Source organism: Cajanus cajan, chromosome 8 (assembly GCF_000230855.2).
Source record: "Cajanus cajan strain Asha chromosome 8, NIPB_CcT2T_4, whole genome shotgun sequence".
Taxonomy (NCBI): Eukaryota; Viridiplantae; Streptophyta; class Magnoliopsida; order Fabales; family Fabaceae; genus Cajanus; species Cajanus cajan.
Window position 1 is genome coordinate 57,398,820 of NC_138524.1, and position 17,540 is coordinate 57,416,359.

The 17,540-nt window shown below is 34.5% G+C and overlaps 2 protein-coding genes across 10 annotated transcripts in view; both read right to left on the reverse strand.

The window, feature by feature from the left end:
• Positions 1–1,938: 1,938 nt before the first annotated feature.
• LOC145950588 (uncharacterized) lies at positions 1,939–4,747 on the reverse strand. The gene is made up of 3 exons (XM_083061695.1): positions 4,546–4,747; positions 3,266–4,456; positions 1,939–2,429 (listed from the first exon to the last, which is right to left on the reverse strand). The coding sequence occupies exons 1-3, from the start codon at positions 4,745–4,747 to the stop codon at positions 1,939–1,941; spliced, it is 1,884 nt and encodes a 627-aa protein (XP_082917821.1).
• A 9,090-nt stretch (positions 4,748–13,837) lies between these two features.
• ABA3 (molybdenum cofactor sulfurase (LOS5) (ABA3)) overlaps positions 13,838–17,540 on the reverse strand; it is a 69,888-nt gene continuing 66,185 nt past the window's right edge. For 5 of the 9 annotated variants that reach the window (XM_083062831.1, XM_083062832.1, XM_020382690.3 and 2 more), the window contains 3 exons: positions 15,838–15,989; positions 14,453–14,563; positions 13,838–14,366 (listed from right to left, as the gene is read on the reverse strand). In XM_083062831.1, coding sequence (XP_082918957.1) covers positions 14,265–14,366; positions 14,453–14,563; positions 15,838–15,989 — 365 coding nt within the window. In that variant the 3' untranslated portion in view covers positions 13,838–14,264. Of the gene's footprint in view, positions 14,367–14,452; positions 14,564–15,837; positions 15,990–16,033; positions 16,188–17,540 lie in introns of those variants that run through there. The other 4 variants (XM_020382691.3, XM_020382693.3, XR_002241350.3 and 1 more) reach the window with 4 other exon arrangements.

Sequence of the window (17,540 nt, forward strand, 5' to 3'; positions counted from 1 at the left end):
CCAAATAAATAAATTTGCGTCTGAGAAGAGTAAAACAATGCAAAGAGTTTTATACTGGTTCGCTCAGATTGAGCTACGTCCAGTCTCCTTCAATTGAAGGCTTCCACTAGATTTTCAATTAAGTACAAGTATGATCACCACTTCTAGTTTGCCGAGTATTGTCGACTACTTCTGGCCCGCCAACTTCACTCGTCAGTGCTAGTATTTTTTGTTCAGCCTCTTCAGGCTCTCAATGAGTATTCTTAATCACTCCTGGTTCCTGAGTATTATCAACCACTCCTGGTTCGCCAACTTCACTCATTGGCGCTAGTATTCTTTGTTCAAACTCTTCAGACTCTTAGTGAAGATTATCGACCACTCATGGCCCGCTAACTTCACTCATTAGCGCTAGTATTCTTTGTTCAGCCTCTTCAAGCTCTTAGTGAGGATTATCGACCACTCCTGGCCCGCTAATTTCACTCATTAGTGCTAGTATTCTTTGTTCAACCTCTTCAGGCTCTTAGTGAGGATTCTTTGAGAAGCCTCTCTAGGCTTATACAAGTATTCTTTCCCTAGCCTCTTCAGGCTTTACAAATGATAGATAATTTGTTTTGAGTGTGTGGTTTACTCTCACACAGAGGATACAAAGATTTACTACACTCACTAAGGTTTATGTTCCTAAGTTACACTTAGAACTCCTTAGTCTACAGAGATAAATACAATATTGTACATTTGACTATGTATGCTCTGTCTCTGGTTTTGTTGCTTCTTGGGCTTGGAATCACTCTTCACCAACCATTCCAGGTTTGGAGTCATGACATATTTATAGCCTCTGTAAAATCTGCCCATTGCAAGTGTCCGTTGAAGTAGAATGTAGTCGTTCATGACTAGTTTGATTTCTCATTTAATGCACTTGATTTTGCATTAAATGTTGCTTCTTGTTTATAAACATTGCCTGAACTCTTCTAAGTTTTTGTTAGTTGCAGTGTCTGACTTTAACTATGACCTAGGAATTTCTTATCCTTTTCCGGTCATCGTAGCTGTAGAGGTGTTGTCTTTACCTGAAAAAGTAATGTACTTTTTCTAACACACGCATGGTTTGACTTGTGGGCTTGCATTTCTTCTTCTTCTTTTCCTTCCAGCACGCGATCATATTAAGAGCTCTTTGTATGATTGTAGACGATGCCTGAATTGTCCCTTGAGACTTGATTCTTCAAATTCTTTAATGACAGTCTTCGTCTTGTACTTGAAGAAGTTCCGTTTGTGGTCTGTATGGACTTCTTCTCGTTCTTGAATGCGCTTCGTCTAAAACTTGATCATTTTCCTTCTTATGCTAGACTTGGCTTCATTTGACCTTTCCGTCTGATGCTTGAAGCTTTCCTTCCTTTATCTTGGTTCTAGTATAAGAAGTGGCACATGCTCTGTTCTTCAACTTGTCTGTACTTATATTTTTCTGAAACACTAACACATGTTAGAAATAACAATATGTATTATATTTGTCTCATTCAAAACTTTGCTGAAAATTGCTTTGTCTGACTTAACATAGACGTGTGGGGGCAGATGTGGACTGATCCCATTTAGACTACAAGATGGCCAGAGGAGTGACCAAAGGATGATGATCATGGGATAAAGCAGTAAGAGGTTCACTAAGAGTAGGAAGTGGACCCTTGTGCGGTTTAAGAAGAGAACAATGGAAAATCGGATGGATCTTAGAAGTGCTAGGTAAAGCTAACTTATATGCCACAAGGCCAATGAGTTCAATGATTTGAAAAGGGCCAAAATAATGCTTTGACAACTTGTTGTAGTAGCTGCTAGTAGCAAAATTTGACGATATAGACATAATTTGACATACACCCAGTAATCAATGGCATAAGAGACATCACGATGCTTGCGATCAACTTGGGTTTTCATTTGTAAATGGGCCTTCTTAAGCTTGCGTTTCAACACACTCAACAATTCTTAGCGTTTTGCCAAAAGTTGGTCCACAACTTCTACCGAGGAAGAACCTAATAAGTAGTGAGGGATAGAAGCAAAAGGTTTGCCAAAAATAATCTGAAATGGAAAGTATCTAGTGGCAGTGTGGACTGATGTGTTATAGGACCATTCAGCAAGAGAAAGGAAATGACTCCATTGTGCAAGATGAGTGTGGACGAAACTACGAAGATATTGCTCCAGCACATGGTTAAGGACATCTGTTTGCCCATCACTCTCCGGATGATAAGATGTACTCATGCAAAGTTTAGTGCTACACACTTTGAAGAGCTCACGCCAAAATTTTCTAATAAAAATATGATCACGGTCAAAAACTAGGCTACGAGGAACACCGTGATGTTTGCAAACATGGTCAAAAAAGAGTTGAGCAACCTTGAAAGTAGTAAAGTGTGTAGGCAAAGTACCAAAATAGGCCCCCTTGGAGAAGCAATCAACCACCACAAGAATAACAATGTTGCCTGAAAAGGATGGAAGACTAATGATGAAGTCTAAAGATAGATCCTCCCAAATAACATTTGGAATAGGTAAAGGATGAAGCAAACTAGTAGGCAATTTGGTCTCATATTTTTTTTGTTGGCGGGTATGCCACTACATTACAAACTGCTTAAAGTCGCAACACATATTTGGTCAAATTTTTTTCCTAGAGTCGAGCAAGCGTTTTAAAAATGCCAATGTGAATAGCTAGGGGAGTTTGCTAAAACTCTTGTAACAAAAGATTCTGGTATGGAGAAGAGGAGGGAATCCAAATATGTCCCTTGAAAAAAAGTAAACCCTCATAAATGTTAAAATTTGCATGCGCATTTGGATGAGACTAAACCTCATGAAAAAGTTGAAGGAATTCATCATTGCTCAACAAAGACTTGAGGAGATCATCTAAGAAGACAAAATGAGGCATCAATAAAGTTAAACAAAGACCAGAATCCTTAGTGAAAATTTGAGACAAGGCATCTGCCACAACATTATGTCTACCAGCCCTATATTGAATAGTATAATCGTAACCCAACAACTTAGAAAGATAAACTTGTTGTTCTAGGGTTTGAATAGTTTGAGACATAAGCTCCTTCAAGCTTTTTTGATCAGTGAGAATAGTGAAATGATGGCCCAACAAGTATTGTCTCCACTTCTTAACAACAAAGGTGATAATGTGGATTTCGTGAATATAAGTGGAAGCACGAAGAAGACGAGGGCAAAAAGGCTAACTAAAATAAGCGATAGGATGGCCCTGTTGCATTAAAACAACACCCATAACGGTGCTAGATGCATCAGTCTCAAGGATAAAAGGGAAATGAAAAACTTGGAAGAGCCAGGACAAGTGCTTCAGTCATTGCACGTTTAAGAGTGTCAAAAGCAACTTGAGCTTCTAGAGTCCAATGAAAGCTACCAAGCTTAAGGAGAGCATTCAGGGGTCTGACTATAGAGGCATACCCACAAATAAACTGATGATAGAAATCGCTTAAACCCAAAAAACCATGAAGGTTGCATACGAAAAAAGGTTTGGGCCATTCTAGCATAGCTTGAATCTTGGAGGGCTCATGAGATATCCCTGCATGAGAGACAATGTGACCCAAATATTCTAATTGACGTTGACCAATGAGACATTTGGAGTTTTGTAGAGAAAATTCGTCATCGTGAAGGGTTTGAAAAACTTGCTCCAAATGTAGTAAATGGTCCTGTAAGGAACGACTATACACCAAGATATCATCAAAGAAAACAACAACAAATTTGCGAAGAAATGGAGCAAAAATAGCATTCATGGTTGCTTGAAAAGTAGAAGAAGCGTTACATAAACCAAATGACATGACTCGATACTCAAAATGGCTGTGGTGAGTACGAAATGCCATCTTTGGGATATCCTTGATATTCATACAAATTTGATGAAACCCTTGACGAAGTTCCAATTTGGAGAACCAAGAAGCACCGACAAGTTCATCCAAAAGTTTATTTATGATCGGAAGCGAAAAATGGTCATGCACAATGATGGAATTCAAGGCATGAAAATCGATGCACACCCTCCAAGTACTATCCTTCTTCTTGACATGGGACACATGAGAGGAGAAAGGGCCACTACTAGGTTGAATAAAGCCATAACAAAGCATTTCGCCAACCTGCCATTCAATTCTGCACTTTTGGTAATGGGGATAACGGTATGGGTGAACATTGGTTGGGGCAACATTGGGAAGTAAATGAATATGGTGGTTGGTGGTACGATCTGGTGGTAATGTGGTGGGTGTAAATAATAGATGGGTGAAACATTGAATAAGGCTAGCCAAAAGTGGGTTTGGATGTGATGGAACCTCAAAAGAAGATGGGGTTGAGTTAGGAAGAACCTGTATGTGAAAAAAGACAGAGGTTGAATTTGTGCGGATGAGGCGCTTAACTTGGTGGGCTGAAATGTCTAAAGGCAAAGATGGGTTATGGGCCTTGAATTCAACCAATGAACCATCACGAAGGAATTTCATAGAGAGGGTGTTATAATCAGTTAATACTAGGCATAATTCCTTGAGCCATTAGATGGATAAAACCACCTCAGCTCCACTAATGGGTAGGACATAAAGATCAACCACAAAAAATTACCTTTGGATGAGTAGGGAGGTAGCCCAACAAATAGAATTGCAATCAACAACAATCCATTACCAATCATAACATGGAGAGGAGGGGTGGATTGTGTAGTAAGGCCCAAAAATTTAGCAACACAATCATGCACAAAGTTATGAGTGCTTCCACTGTCCACCAAGATAGTAACCGAATGTTGGGCTAATTGGCCCATAAGACGCATGGCTTCGTGAGAGGAATGTGGATTGTGGAGGTAGGGGTAGTATTTGGAGGGATGGAGAGAGAATATAGTTGGGTGAGAATGGTATCAACGTTGGTGGCAAGATTGGTTTGGGTAGAAGTGAGGGTGGATTGATGTTGGGTAAGGAGCTTCACGGACTCCTCAAGGTGGTCAAGGGATTTAGAGCGGGTATTATCAGCCATGAAAGCACCAAATTAATATGAACATAGTAAATTCCTTGAGTTCGAGGCCAAGGATCCTCAAAACAAAATAAACAAACTGAAATTTCTTTTTTTCTTGCTTTCATTCAATACTTTGCATGCCTTATATATAGGAGTTAATCATGCATACACTGTTAGTATAAATTTTTTTACACTGGCAACCAATCATATCTTTTAAATTATTTTATTTTATTAAATAAGCAAGTGACATGACACTATTAAAAGATATGATTAGTTGTCAGTGTAAAAAAACTTTACACTGGCAGTGTATAGGTGATTAACTCTATATATAGGCTCAATACATTAAGAGAAATCTGTAAAAACAAGAATACAAATAACAGAATGATGTAATAATAGAATGATGTATAATAGAATGCCTACGTGGCAAAACAAACTAATAGAAATGTAGTTTCTATTCTAAGTGAGAATCTTCAATCCCTATAGCGAACGGGCTTGACAATTGTTCTTTTGGCCCTGCTGTCAACTTCTGCATCCAAGCTAACTTCCATAATTGTATTCTTTCCTCTATCACTTTCCTTCTATGTTTTAAGGAATATTGACACATGGTGGAAACAAGGATCCCTGTAGTAGTAGAAATCATTAAATTTAGTGATTTGTAGAAGAAGACACTAAAGGATCAAAAGTTGAAAGACTTGAAGGCTAAGAACTATTTGTTCTTGGCATTGATTATTCAATCTTGGAAATGATTTTGAAGAAGGAAACTATGAAGGACATATGAGATTCCTTGAATCAGAAATATCAAGGAACGACACTTGTGAAGCATGATCAATTGTAGGCACTTTGAATGGAATTTGAAGTAGTGCATATGAAGGTTAGGAAAAATGTCAATGACTATTTTGGAAGAACGTTCACTATAGCCAATAAAGTAAGGCTTTATAGAGAGAAAATGGAGGATGTGGCAATCATTGAGAAAATTTTGAGGTCTACGACTTCAAAATATGACTTTGTTCTGTACTCGATTGAGGAGTTAATGACTTAGATGCTATCTATCGATGAACTTCAGATAAGTCTTCTTGTGCATGAAAAAAATAATTAATCGACATGTTATGGAGGAACAAGCTCTCCGAGTAAGTTATGTAGTTCACTAATAAGGAAGATGTGTGGTGGCCATAAATCTTATCGTGGAAGAGGAAGAGAAAGACGTAGATCTGGGTTTGACAAAGTTGTCCTAGAATGTTACAATTGTCATGTGTTGGGGCATCTTTAGTGGGAATTCCTTAAAAAGATCAGGAATTCTAAGGCTAAGTTTGCATATACAAAGGAAGAATTGTTGCTAATGACACGAATAGATGGTAAAAAAAGTCTATATTTGGCTTTTTGATTTTTGATCAAGCAATCCTATGCATGGTAGAAGGGAGAAGTTTATTAAGATAGATGAAATTTTCAGGGAATCAGTGAATTTGGGGAATGACTTCCACCTCAATGTATAAGGCAAAGGCAACATGTGAATAGAGGAACATGGTATTATGCATGTCATTACAAAAGTTTTCTTTATACCTGAGTTGAAAAATAATTTATTAAGTATCGATCAATTGCAAAGGAAAAAACAAAACTAAAATGATGTACAATATGATGTTTGTTATGGTTGCTCGTTGTCCACTGAAGGAATAAAACTGTCTCTCCATGACAACCATGGATCAAGCAAATTGATACATAACCATGTTTGCTCGTTGGCATTGTCAATTAGGCATTTGAGTTGGAATGGATTAGAAGTCCTACAACAAAAGAATATGGTTGAAGGCTTGCCAATGATTGAAACTTCTAAGAAAGTATATGAAGTTTTCCTTGTGGGAAAGTAACATCATGATTCTTTCCAAGTGAAGCTAAGTGGAGAGCCTCCAACATACTACAATGGATACATGTTGACATATGTGGCCTATTGTTATATGTGATGGAGGACCATCCTTGGAGCTTTATGTGGGACCCATCACTAGGTCCATGCTAGGAGATTGGAAGAGGATAGGGGAGCTAACACCCTTAGAGACATGCTTCTTATGGCTATTAATCATTCTCTTAAGCCTTGTTAGCATTAAATTTATTATTTCTATTTTACCCTTATATTTTGGTTACCTTAGACATAAGATTTATTTTACTCCTATTTCCTATTTTACTCTTGTATTTTGGGGGTGTCTTAGTCATAAGATTTAATTTTACTTGTATTTCTCATTTTACCCTTGTATTATAGGGTGCCTTAGATTATAAGATTTTATTTTATAGCTAGGGTATTTTATTAAGGTTGGAAACTAGGCCTAGACATGTTTTTTGGTGGCATTGGATTTATTTTTGGACTTGGCAAGGCTTAGGTCCAAGTGGAGGCCACCTAGGTTGCATGGTCTTATCATGCACCTAGATGTAGCTTAACCAAACCTAAAGATTCCATCCTTGGTCACCAAGTATGCTCTAGGGTTAATTTAGGTTTCATTTGAAGTTCATTTGGCTTGTATTACTTGGCCATAAACTCTCAAATGTAACCCTAAATGCATACTTCCTTCTATAAATACCCTAGGCTAGCCTCCATGTAAATACTTTAAAATTTATAATATTGAGTGAGCCTTGTGCCTTACTATTTTCCTTAGTCACTCTTGGCTAATATTTGCCCAAACCCTACCTATCTTCACCTTGAGAGAAACCCTAGAAGTGGCCTTCATCATCCATGGAGTGAGCCAAACCCTAGAGTGCCTTCTCAAGCCTTTCATCAAACACTTTCTATCCAACCTCTATTTTCATCCTTTCCCCCATCAAAGACGTCAACCTTGAAGAACTTGATCCAAGGAGTCAAGGTTTCCTTCACATTGGTCATCATCTCTCCACCAATGCTAGTAATGATGCCATCAATAAGGTTGAGCTTGGAGAGACTTGTTTGAAAAAAGAATATTTGCTTTGAACTTGGAGAGACTTGACTGTAAAAGAATACTTGGTTGTTAAGCCTTTAGAGGTTTGTTTCTGAAGAGAATACTTGGGTAGTTGCTTGAAGAGGTAAGTCAAAGAATACTTAGGATTGAGCCGAAAGTGACTTGTTGAAATAATACTTGTATCTTTGTTTAAAGATAGTGAAACTCAATCTAGTTAGATTGAGAACTAGACATAGATTTGATAGTTAAGATGAACTAGTATAAAAATATCTAATGTTCCATTTGACTACCTTCACCCTTTATTTAACTAGCATTACTACTTTACTATGAAAATCGTGCAAGTTTTTGATATTATTTAATCCCATTTTAGTATCTATCTTTTCTCCATAAATTGTTATTATAGGTATTGGTCGTCATGGAATAATGCATTTAAAACAATATTTCTCATGAAAGTTTCAAATAAAAGACCTTGGAAAACTTTGGTATTTCTTAGGTAATGAGTTGGCTTAATTCTAAGATGGACTGTTGATTTCTTAAAAGGAGATTATTGTCTTGTCATCCTTAAATAAATTGGCTTACTGAATGCCAAACATATGGACAATCATATGGATCCCAACATCAAGCAGCTACCTAATCATGGAGAGCCTTTGTTAAACCCAAGAAGATACATATAGTAAGTTGGGAAATTAAATTATTTCATTATCACTAACTAAACATTACCTTTCTTGTAAGTATGGGAAACTAGTTCTTGAACTCTTATTGTCAAGACCATTGGGATTCAGTAATTCAGATACTAAAATAAATTGAAGGTGCTTTAAGCAATTACTTTATGAAGACAAAAGACACAGTTAAATATTTGGCTACTTAGGTGTTGATTGGCAGGCTCCTCGATGATAGGCAATCCATATTGTCTACTTGTCGGAGGGAACTTGATGTTTTGAAAAAGCAAAAAACAAAATTTTGTAGAAAGAGCGTATTGAAGAAAAATACAAAGTCGTGACCTTAATAAAATGTAAGCTTATTTGATTGAAGCAACTTTTTAGAGAGCTTAAATTTCAAAAAAAAAAAAATGTAAATGTCATTGATATGTGGTAATCAAGTGGCCTTACATATTGTATCATACATGTCTGGTGGAGGCACCTTCAAAGCTAGATGGTCGAAGCTTCAAAGATGGATCCTTTTTCCTAAGATCTTCATCCAAATGTTCCAAAACTTGAAGAAACATCAAATATGGAGTATACAAGAAATGGTAGTGGTGTCACTCTCCACTAGAAGAGATTAACCAAGTGAACACTTGCCATAAGGAGAAGTTTCTTGATGAAAGTGCAAACAAAGTCGCACTCTATAGAGAGAGAACACAAATACCTTTAAAAGAGTAGAAAATCAATTTCTATTTCATAAATGCTCAAAAGTGTCTGAACAAGGCAAGAAAAACATGTTTATAGAGTTGGTTAGCTTACGGTGCAAGATAGGTTAATCATAGTCAAGTTGACCATGGTTAGGTTAGTTTGTAGGACAAGCTAACTCAACCATAGTTCTATTAACCCACTCATCCAACCCATCGTTACATGCTTCCAACCATAGTTCACTACTTTCCTTAATCAAGTCTAGATGAATTAGACATGAAGGAATTATGACTAGGCATTGGAAAGTGTGACTAAGAAGTGTAGTAGTAATCATATGAGAGGTGTGACTAGGCATGAGAAATGTGACAAAGGGAGGTTGTGTGAAGCACACAAGGCAGGTGTATGAAGCACCAAGCTAGGCACACCCCCTTGGCTTTTCACAAGCCCACTTGGTTGCATTTCCCATTTACTAGATGCACCCCCAAAAGTACAAAATACATACCTAAAATAAAAATGACAAAAAATATCCCTATACTAATGACCCATAATACAAAGTTAAAAATAAAAGTCAAAGACTAAAAATATTTACAAGAAAGAAGTGTGACTAACTATCAATAAACCTAAAGATCAACATGATCTTAGGCCTTCCTCCTTCATTCCAAGCCCACTCTTCTTGCATCCTTGTAGACATAACCCTTGTAATAGGTCCTTTAGGAGGTAATATTCCATTACCCCTTTCTTCTTCAAGAGGATTTGTACTCAAATCTACAGCTTCCTCCTCTTCATCCTCAACACTTGCAAAAGGAATTAAATCGTATACATTAAAGATGTTGCTTATGCCATAATTGTTAGAGAGGTTTAACCTATATGCATTTTTATTTATCCTCTATAGGACTTGAAAGAGAACATCTTCTCTAGGGTTGAGTTTATACTTTCTCTTAGAATGAAATCTATCCTTCCTAAGAAGAAGCCAAATCCAATCCTTTTCCTATAAACTTATTTATTTCTTCCCCTTATTGTTGTATTTAGCATGTCTCTTTGTTTGTTGTTCTATTTTCACCGTCTCATGTAATTTTTTTTAACAAAAATCTACCCTAGATACTCCATCTTTGTGCAAAAAGAGAAGTAGTATTTAGCAAAGGTAATAAATCCATAGGTGCGAGAGGATTAAAATCATATACACTTCAAAAAGAGATTGCTTGGTGATTTATTCAACCACCATATTATATGCAAACTCCACATGAGGAAGATATTCATCCCAAGACTTATGGATTCGTTTTAGTAATGCTTTTAACACAATGGATAAAGATTTTTTCATTGCTTCTATTTTTTCCATTAGTTTGAGGGTGACAAGTAGTAGAGAATACAAGCTTGGTTATTCCTAGTCTCCCCTTGAGAAATCTCCACAAATGACTATAATTTTGGGTAAACCATGCAAACTTACAACCTATTTAAAGAAAGGTCAAGAGATGTTACTAACATCACCCACTTTGTGCCATGAAATAAAATGAGTCATTTTACTAAAATGACCCACTGCTACAAAAATGGAATCCATTCCTCTCTAGTTTCTATGAAGACTAATGACAAAGTTCATACTAATGTCTATCAAGGGGAAGTTGAAACAAACAAAGATGTGTTTAGTTCATGATACATTACTTTAGATTTAGCTTGTAAATAAGTTATACATCTAAAACAATATCTCTGGACATCTTTTATGATATGTGATCAAAAGAATTTTTCTTTATGTTAAAACAAAGTTTTATCAATTCTAAAATGTTCCTTGAGTCCACCTTCATAACTTAATATTGTTAAAAATTTTCTGATGGATCCTTGAGGTATAAAAAGGTTTCTTTCTTTAAATAGATACCCCTAAAAAAGGTACAATCCATCTTTGGTCTTATAGCCACATTCAACAAAAAGGGGTTTTCTGCTTCATTCCTATCCTACTCCTTTTACATCCTTTTAGAAATGACCCATGTAATAGGTCCTTTGGGAAGTAATATTCAATCACTTCATAGGAGGATGTAACACATTGGGGTGAACTACCATTTCATCAAAGAAAAGATTAAGTCAAGGAAATCATCTCTAGGTTTGCCAATTCTATTGATTGACTAGTAGATGTCTTTACTAAATATTTAAGGAGACTAAAAATTAGTTATATTTGTACAAGTTGGGTATATATGATGTATATGCTCCAACTTGAGTGAGAGTGCTGGAAATAAGGATATATATATATATATATATATATCATATAACACTAAATTGGAAAATATGTCATACTTTAATGAAACAAAATATCCCATATTAATGCATATTCCATGCATTTTTCCCATTTAATAAACTTTTGTGGTGTAGTTAAGATACATAGACTCAACCTATCATGTTGCTATTTTTCTCTCCTTAAAAGGATTCATATATTGATAAAAGATGATGAATGATTACAAAACACTCTTATTTATATTTATATTATGTTTCTAACTAAGTAAATCACAACCCTTGATATATTCTTAATTAATATAAACCAATAAATATATGATACTTAACACTCACCCACAAGATGATAGGTAGTATTATCACACTCAACTTACAAATGAGAGAAAAGAAGAAAACTTGATATGACATCCAAAATTTAATAAGCAAAAGAATATATGACCTAATTATGTTAAAATCCAAGCTAGTTGGTGAATCCTATCCCAAGATTAACTTCAATAATAGAACAATGTAGGCATGTTTAAAATCAAGTTAAGAGCTTTCCTTGTGGGCACAAGTCAAATTCCATAAAAATGATACCATTAAAGACTTCAAACTACATCTCGATTTTTGTATCATCTCCTCAATCAAGTTAACTACAAGTTCACCATTACAAAAATAAAAAAAAATAATGAAGTTTCAAATGATCACATCTCTACTATGCATTGTGTTGAATACCTTGCTTGCATTGTCCATCAATTCACAACTCGCAACTCATCTAGAACTCCAACAATGGGATGTTGAAATTGAAAGGTGGATTGACAATGCCCCCACAACATTCTTATTAAGAAAGTATACAATAAAGAATGACACACCTATACCAACCATATTTTTTGCAATGTTTCACTCCATTTGGTTGACACATCAAACATAGTGAATGTTGAAGATAACTCGAGGGTAAATCTCCACTAATAAGCTCCATGATGAAAAGAGCTTCAACATAGTGTGCTCCTTTGTGATCATGCTTAAAGCTTCCACTCACCAAGCATTATATTTTTAATGATACCAAAGACATACTAAAATAGTTAGGAGTGTTTGTCGACTTGGACAATTCAATAAGACTTACACACACTAATAAAATTGGTTTAGTTTTTTTCTTGATCAAATCAAATCTAATTCAAACCAAATAAATTCAACCTTAATTGATTGAAATCACAAATTTATATTTTACAAATATATGATTCAATAACTAAATCAATTACAATTATTATTATTATTATTATTAACTTAATATTATTTTATTAGTAACACAACACTATCACTCGCACTTCAAGAATATATCTAGTCTAGTATCACATTAACAATAGTTATTTTATAATATTATTAATTTATTAGTCACCTAACACACTTAGTCACTTATCATACCTAGACCTAGTGTCGCAACTAATTACATATTTTTTTATATAATTTTTTTTATTTGTATTTGAATGTTATTTATACCTTTTTAATAATAGGTTTATATTTATGTTTTGGGATGGAATAATGTATTTTTATGATTTGAATCTATATTTTTTCTCTCTTCTAAAAAACTGATTAATCTGTAGCAAACTAACTCATTGTTTTGGTTTGGTTCAGATTAATCTGATCAAGGTTTATTAATTTGGATTTCAATTTACCCCAAATCCAAATGAAACTAGGCTATGAACACCCCCTAATCCCTAAAAGCAAGGTGGATAATGAATATAGGAATTGGATGTCCGTGATCGGTGGAATGAATTTGACAACAGATAAGAGGTTGAAGACGTTGTTGTCAATGAAAAACAAAACAAGAAAGGAGGCTAACAATGACAACGTCACGTACTAGGTCTATTGGATTTGGATCTACCTTCTGGAATAGAACAGTGATAGGTTCCTTCAGCTTCTAAGGGATTTCAAATTCTAAATCGAAGGTGGAAAATGAGCTATTCCAGTCACCCATGAATTCCTTCATTGATGCAATGTTCTTCAACTCCATTTTCGTTTCATGCTCTATTGATCTTGGGCAACTTCAATTTTAGTTTCCATTTCCATCTCCTATTCTTTTGCAACAGAATCACTGTTCTCTCCACAAGAGGGCTCTCATACTATATTAGAGAATTGAGATGAAATGTAAGTTATTGGCTAAAATAGATTTTTAGTCCCTTATTTTCAATCCTTATGTTTAAAAAATTTTATTTTAGCTCTTTAAAGTATTTTATTAACCAAATTAATCCTTCTGTTGATTTTGTGTACTAACGATGTTAATTTAATTAACATGATATTCTCACAGCATGCTACATGTTACTAAATTGACAAAAATATCAACTTTATCTAACATATTTTAAGGATCAAGGTGAAACTTCTTAAACTTAAAAGTCCAAATTAAAAAAGAAATAAGGGACCAAACTTCCAATTTGAGGCCAAATCTCAAAGAATAAAAGAGACTACATGAAAATATCCATTGGATTGATATATTGACAAAAGATGATGAATGACAACAAAACACTTATTTTTATTGTGTCTAAGTGAATCTCAATATCTTCGTAATCGATATAAATCCTTCAACATGTGCTGCTTAACATCTATTGCTAACATTCTTCTTCATGATCTTCCGTGGTCGAATCAAATCACGTCATTCCTTCTTTTTATTATTTTTTATTGATGTCATATACAACACAAAAATTTAAAATCAAAATGCATTTTTCCAATATTCATTCTTACATTACAACATATCTCGCATCCTCTTATGGAACTACATGGCAAAAAAGAGGATACATAATACATACCAGCGAGCCATACAACAAGTTTCTTAGTGTCCGAGGACATGGAATTTGCAGCCATTTTGTACAATTATACACATCAAGTGCATAATTTAATCCGGATGCACATCTTCTCCCACATGAAGCCAGTAATCACCTTGTTGCTCTTCATCAATAGAAGCATGTTTTAGTAGTATGCCAAACAAAATCTTTCCCTGCTTTAATATATTTATATTAGAATATAGATGCATCAAACAAATTAAATATATAACTGAAATTCCTACAAAATTACTTGGCCAACCTTTACCCTCCTGTAGGATGCTAAAGTTGCCAAAGGTTCATTTGACTTTTGCACTTGTCCCGCATTTAGTGTAAAGTTGATCATCTGGCATCGATTACACCCTCCTAGTGACTGGTGAATAAAGAGAAAGAGGTCAAACAATCAAATCCCCAAAATTAATCATAAGAATTATTGTTCTTTACAAGTAGCCCAGAATGAATGAAATATTTGACACACCATGCAGTTGCTATTAATTATATCTTGACTAATTCAGATGACAATATCACCGGTAAACCAAAATTGAACTAGTTTGACACATTTGCCTCGACACACTGGACTTGATAATGACGGAGTGAAGTAGCTAGTATCTTTAAACGTTGATTGCTGATTAGTAAGTAGAAGATATATTATCCTAAATTACATATTACTGAAAATAAGAACGAGTTATTCGATAGTTGCATTTAATAAAAATCATATATTATATACAATAAAGGGTTAATTGCACTTTTAGCTCTTTATAAATGAGTTATAGTTTTTTATTTTTTAAAACATATTTTATTAGGTCAGTTTGACTTTTGTTTTTATTTCCAGTTTTCATTTTTTAATTACAAAACTGTCACTTTGTTTTAATCTATTTCCTATTTTCGAATTTAAAAAAAAAATGTAAATAACCTTTTTATCAGTTTTTTGTACAAATCTTTGAAAACAGAAAACAGATCGAAAACAAGGTGGCAGTTTTGTAATTAAAAAGTGAAAGCAAAAAATGGAAATAGGAAATGGAATCACATATAAACAGGACCATAATTTTTCACCCCTGAAGTTACAAATAGATAGATAACACAGGATAAATAAAACAAAAAATAAGAATAAGATCAATAAATACTGATCTTATCTATCCTAAGGGTTCTAGCATTATTTCATTCAGAAATATCCTAAGAATTTTGACACCCACTGTTAAGTTGGTGTGGTGCATACATATCCAACATGCCCAACTTGTTTACAAGAATTGACCGCGAACTAAATAAATAATAGAAAAAAATCTCTCATTCATTTCTTATCAAATACTCTCAACTTGTCACATACACTACTCTTATCAAAGATATTCTTGTAAACAATGTTCTAACGAGGATCTCAAAGAAAAAACAAACAAACAAACAAACAAGGATGAAATACAAATAGACACAAATTCACATGGAAATCATATTAATTTGTGGATTGCTACATGAGAAAAAAATGGAAGTTGTAACATGGAAGAACAACACCCATGAATTTGCTCAGACAAATGCCATTAATCAATGAAAGTTAGCATAGTTTAAGGTTACTCAAAAGGGCTATCTACCATGTCAAATTACACAATAAGAAAAAATTCATTCTACCAAATCATTTAGAAGGTTATTTGCACTTACACTGAAATACTTATTTCCAATCCGAATGTATCTCCATCCATCTTCAGCATAAGGCCTACCTCCAGATACAACAAGGTTGGGACGAAACCTGCTTGCACTGACTTGCATTGCTTTTCCAGATATGCCCTTCTGTACATCTAATAACATCAACTCTAATCGGCAAACTTTCAATATTCCAAAATATTGTTGAGAGACTAAACACAATATAACTAATAACATTTGACTAGAAATATGAGAACTGAAACATTATTTTTGACTGGAATAATCTGTATAAAAGGATTAATATATTTTTAGGATACTGTTAAAAGAAAGAACCATAATTTCTGAATATGCTTGAGTGATCATTCCACCTAGCAAAATGGATTTATATATATTCAATAGAATTACAAAGATAATTAATGCTAACACATTACAAGAGAACAATTAAGATACCACCATTTCCTATGATGGATTGAACCTAGCTTTACCAAGTATCTAGGCAACGTGGAAAAATGGATATTAAAGAAGTTCTTATTCCCTAAAATATTCCTATTTCCAACACTCCCACCTCAAGATGGAGAATAAATATTTTCCTTCCCAGCTTGCATACAATTCTTTCAAAATCTGAACTTCATAACCCTTTGGTATGAATATACGCTAGCTGATTTTGTGAAGGAACATATGGAGTACAAATCAAGCCACAATCAAGCTTTTCCTTGATTAAGTGCTTGTCAACTTCTACATGCTTCGTTTAATCATATTGTACAAGGTTATGAGCTATGCTGATTGTTGATTTATTATCACAATAGAGTTACATTGGTCCATCCCATTTAATTTTCAAGTCTTCTAAAATAATATTCAACCAAAGTAGCTTACAAATTCCGGCGAAACAGGTAATACTTCTTCCAATACCATGATACCAAAAAAAAAAAAATATATTTCCTTGTGCCATTGCTCAAAACTTAGGTTCAGCACTAGATGAATCACAACATTTTGTTTTTACTCCTCTAAGTTACTTAATTTCCTCTATAGAAGGTACAATATCCAATGGGGGATCTTCTATCAATCATTATACCTGCATAGTTAGCATCTGTAAGAGCCATAAGAATTGCATTCTCATTCCTATTATATAAAATTTCTCTTCTCGGAGTTCCTTTAAGATATTGCAGAATTCTGAGTGGCCTATAAGTGGACTTCTATTGGGCAATGCATAAATTGACTAACTAAACTTACAACAAATGCAATATCAGGCCTTGTGTGAGACAAATATATTAAAACCAAACGCTGGTACATCTCCTTATCCACTGCTACATTATCATTTCCATTACCTAGTTTAAGGTTTGAAACTATGGGAGTACATGCATGTTTGCAAGCTGCCTTATTTGTCTCTTTGAACAAATTTGTGACGTATTTCTGTTGAGAAATGAAAATCCCTTTCTTGGAGTGGGATACTTCAACTCCCAGAAAATATTTTAGCCTCCCAAGAGATTTTATCTCAAATTCCTTAGTTAAATGTTGACTCAAGACTTGTTGCTCCTTGAAATCATCACCATTAACAATAATATAATCCACATACACTAACAATATAGTCACACCCCATGAGGTTGAGTGCTTGATGAATAAAGTGTGATCTCCTTGGCTTTGTTTGTACCATAAGGCTCTCATGATCTTAGTAAATCTCCCAAACCATGCTTGGGGTGATTGTTTCAACCCTATAAAGCATT

Coding starts and splice junctions, on each gene's coding strand:
- LOC145950588 (XM_083061695.1), bottom strand. CDS start 4,747: ATGCGTCTTATGGGCCAATTAGCCCAACATTCGGTTACTATCTTGGTG. Junction 4,457..4,545: donor ACCTCCCTACTCATCCAAAG/GTAATTTTTTGT, acceptor AATTATGCCTAG/TATTAACTGATTATAACACC. Junction 2,430..3,265: donor ACTTGTCCTGGCTCTTCCAA/GTTTTTCATTTC, acceptor CATCCTTTTCAG/GCAACATTGTTATTCTTGTG.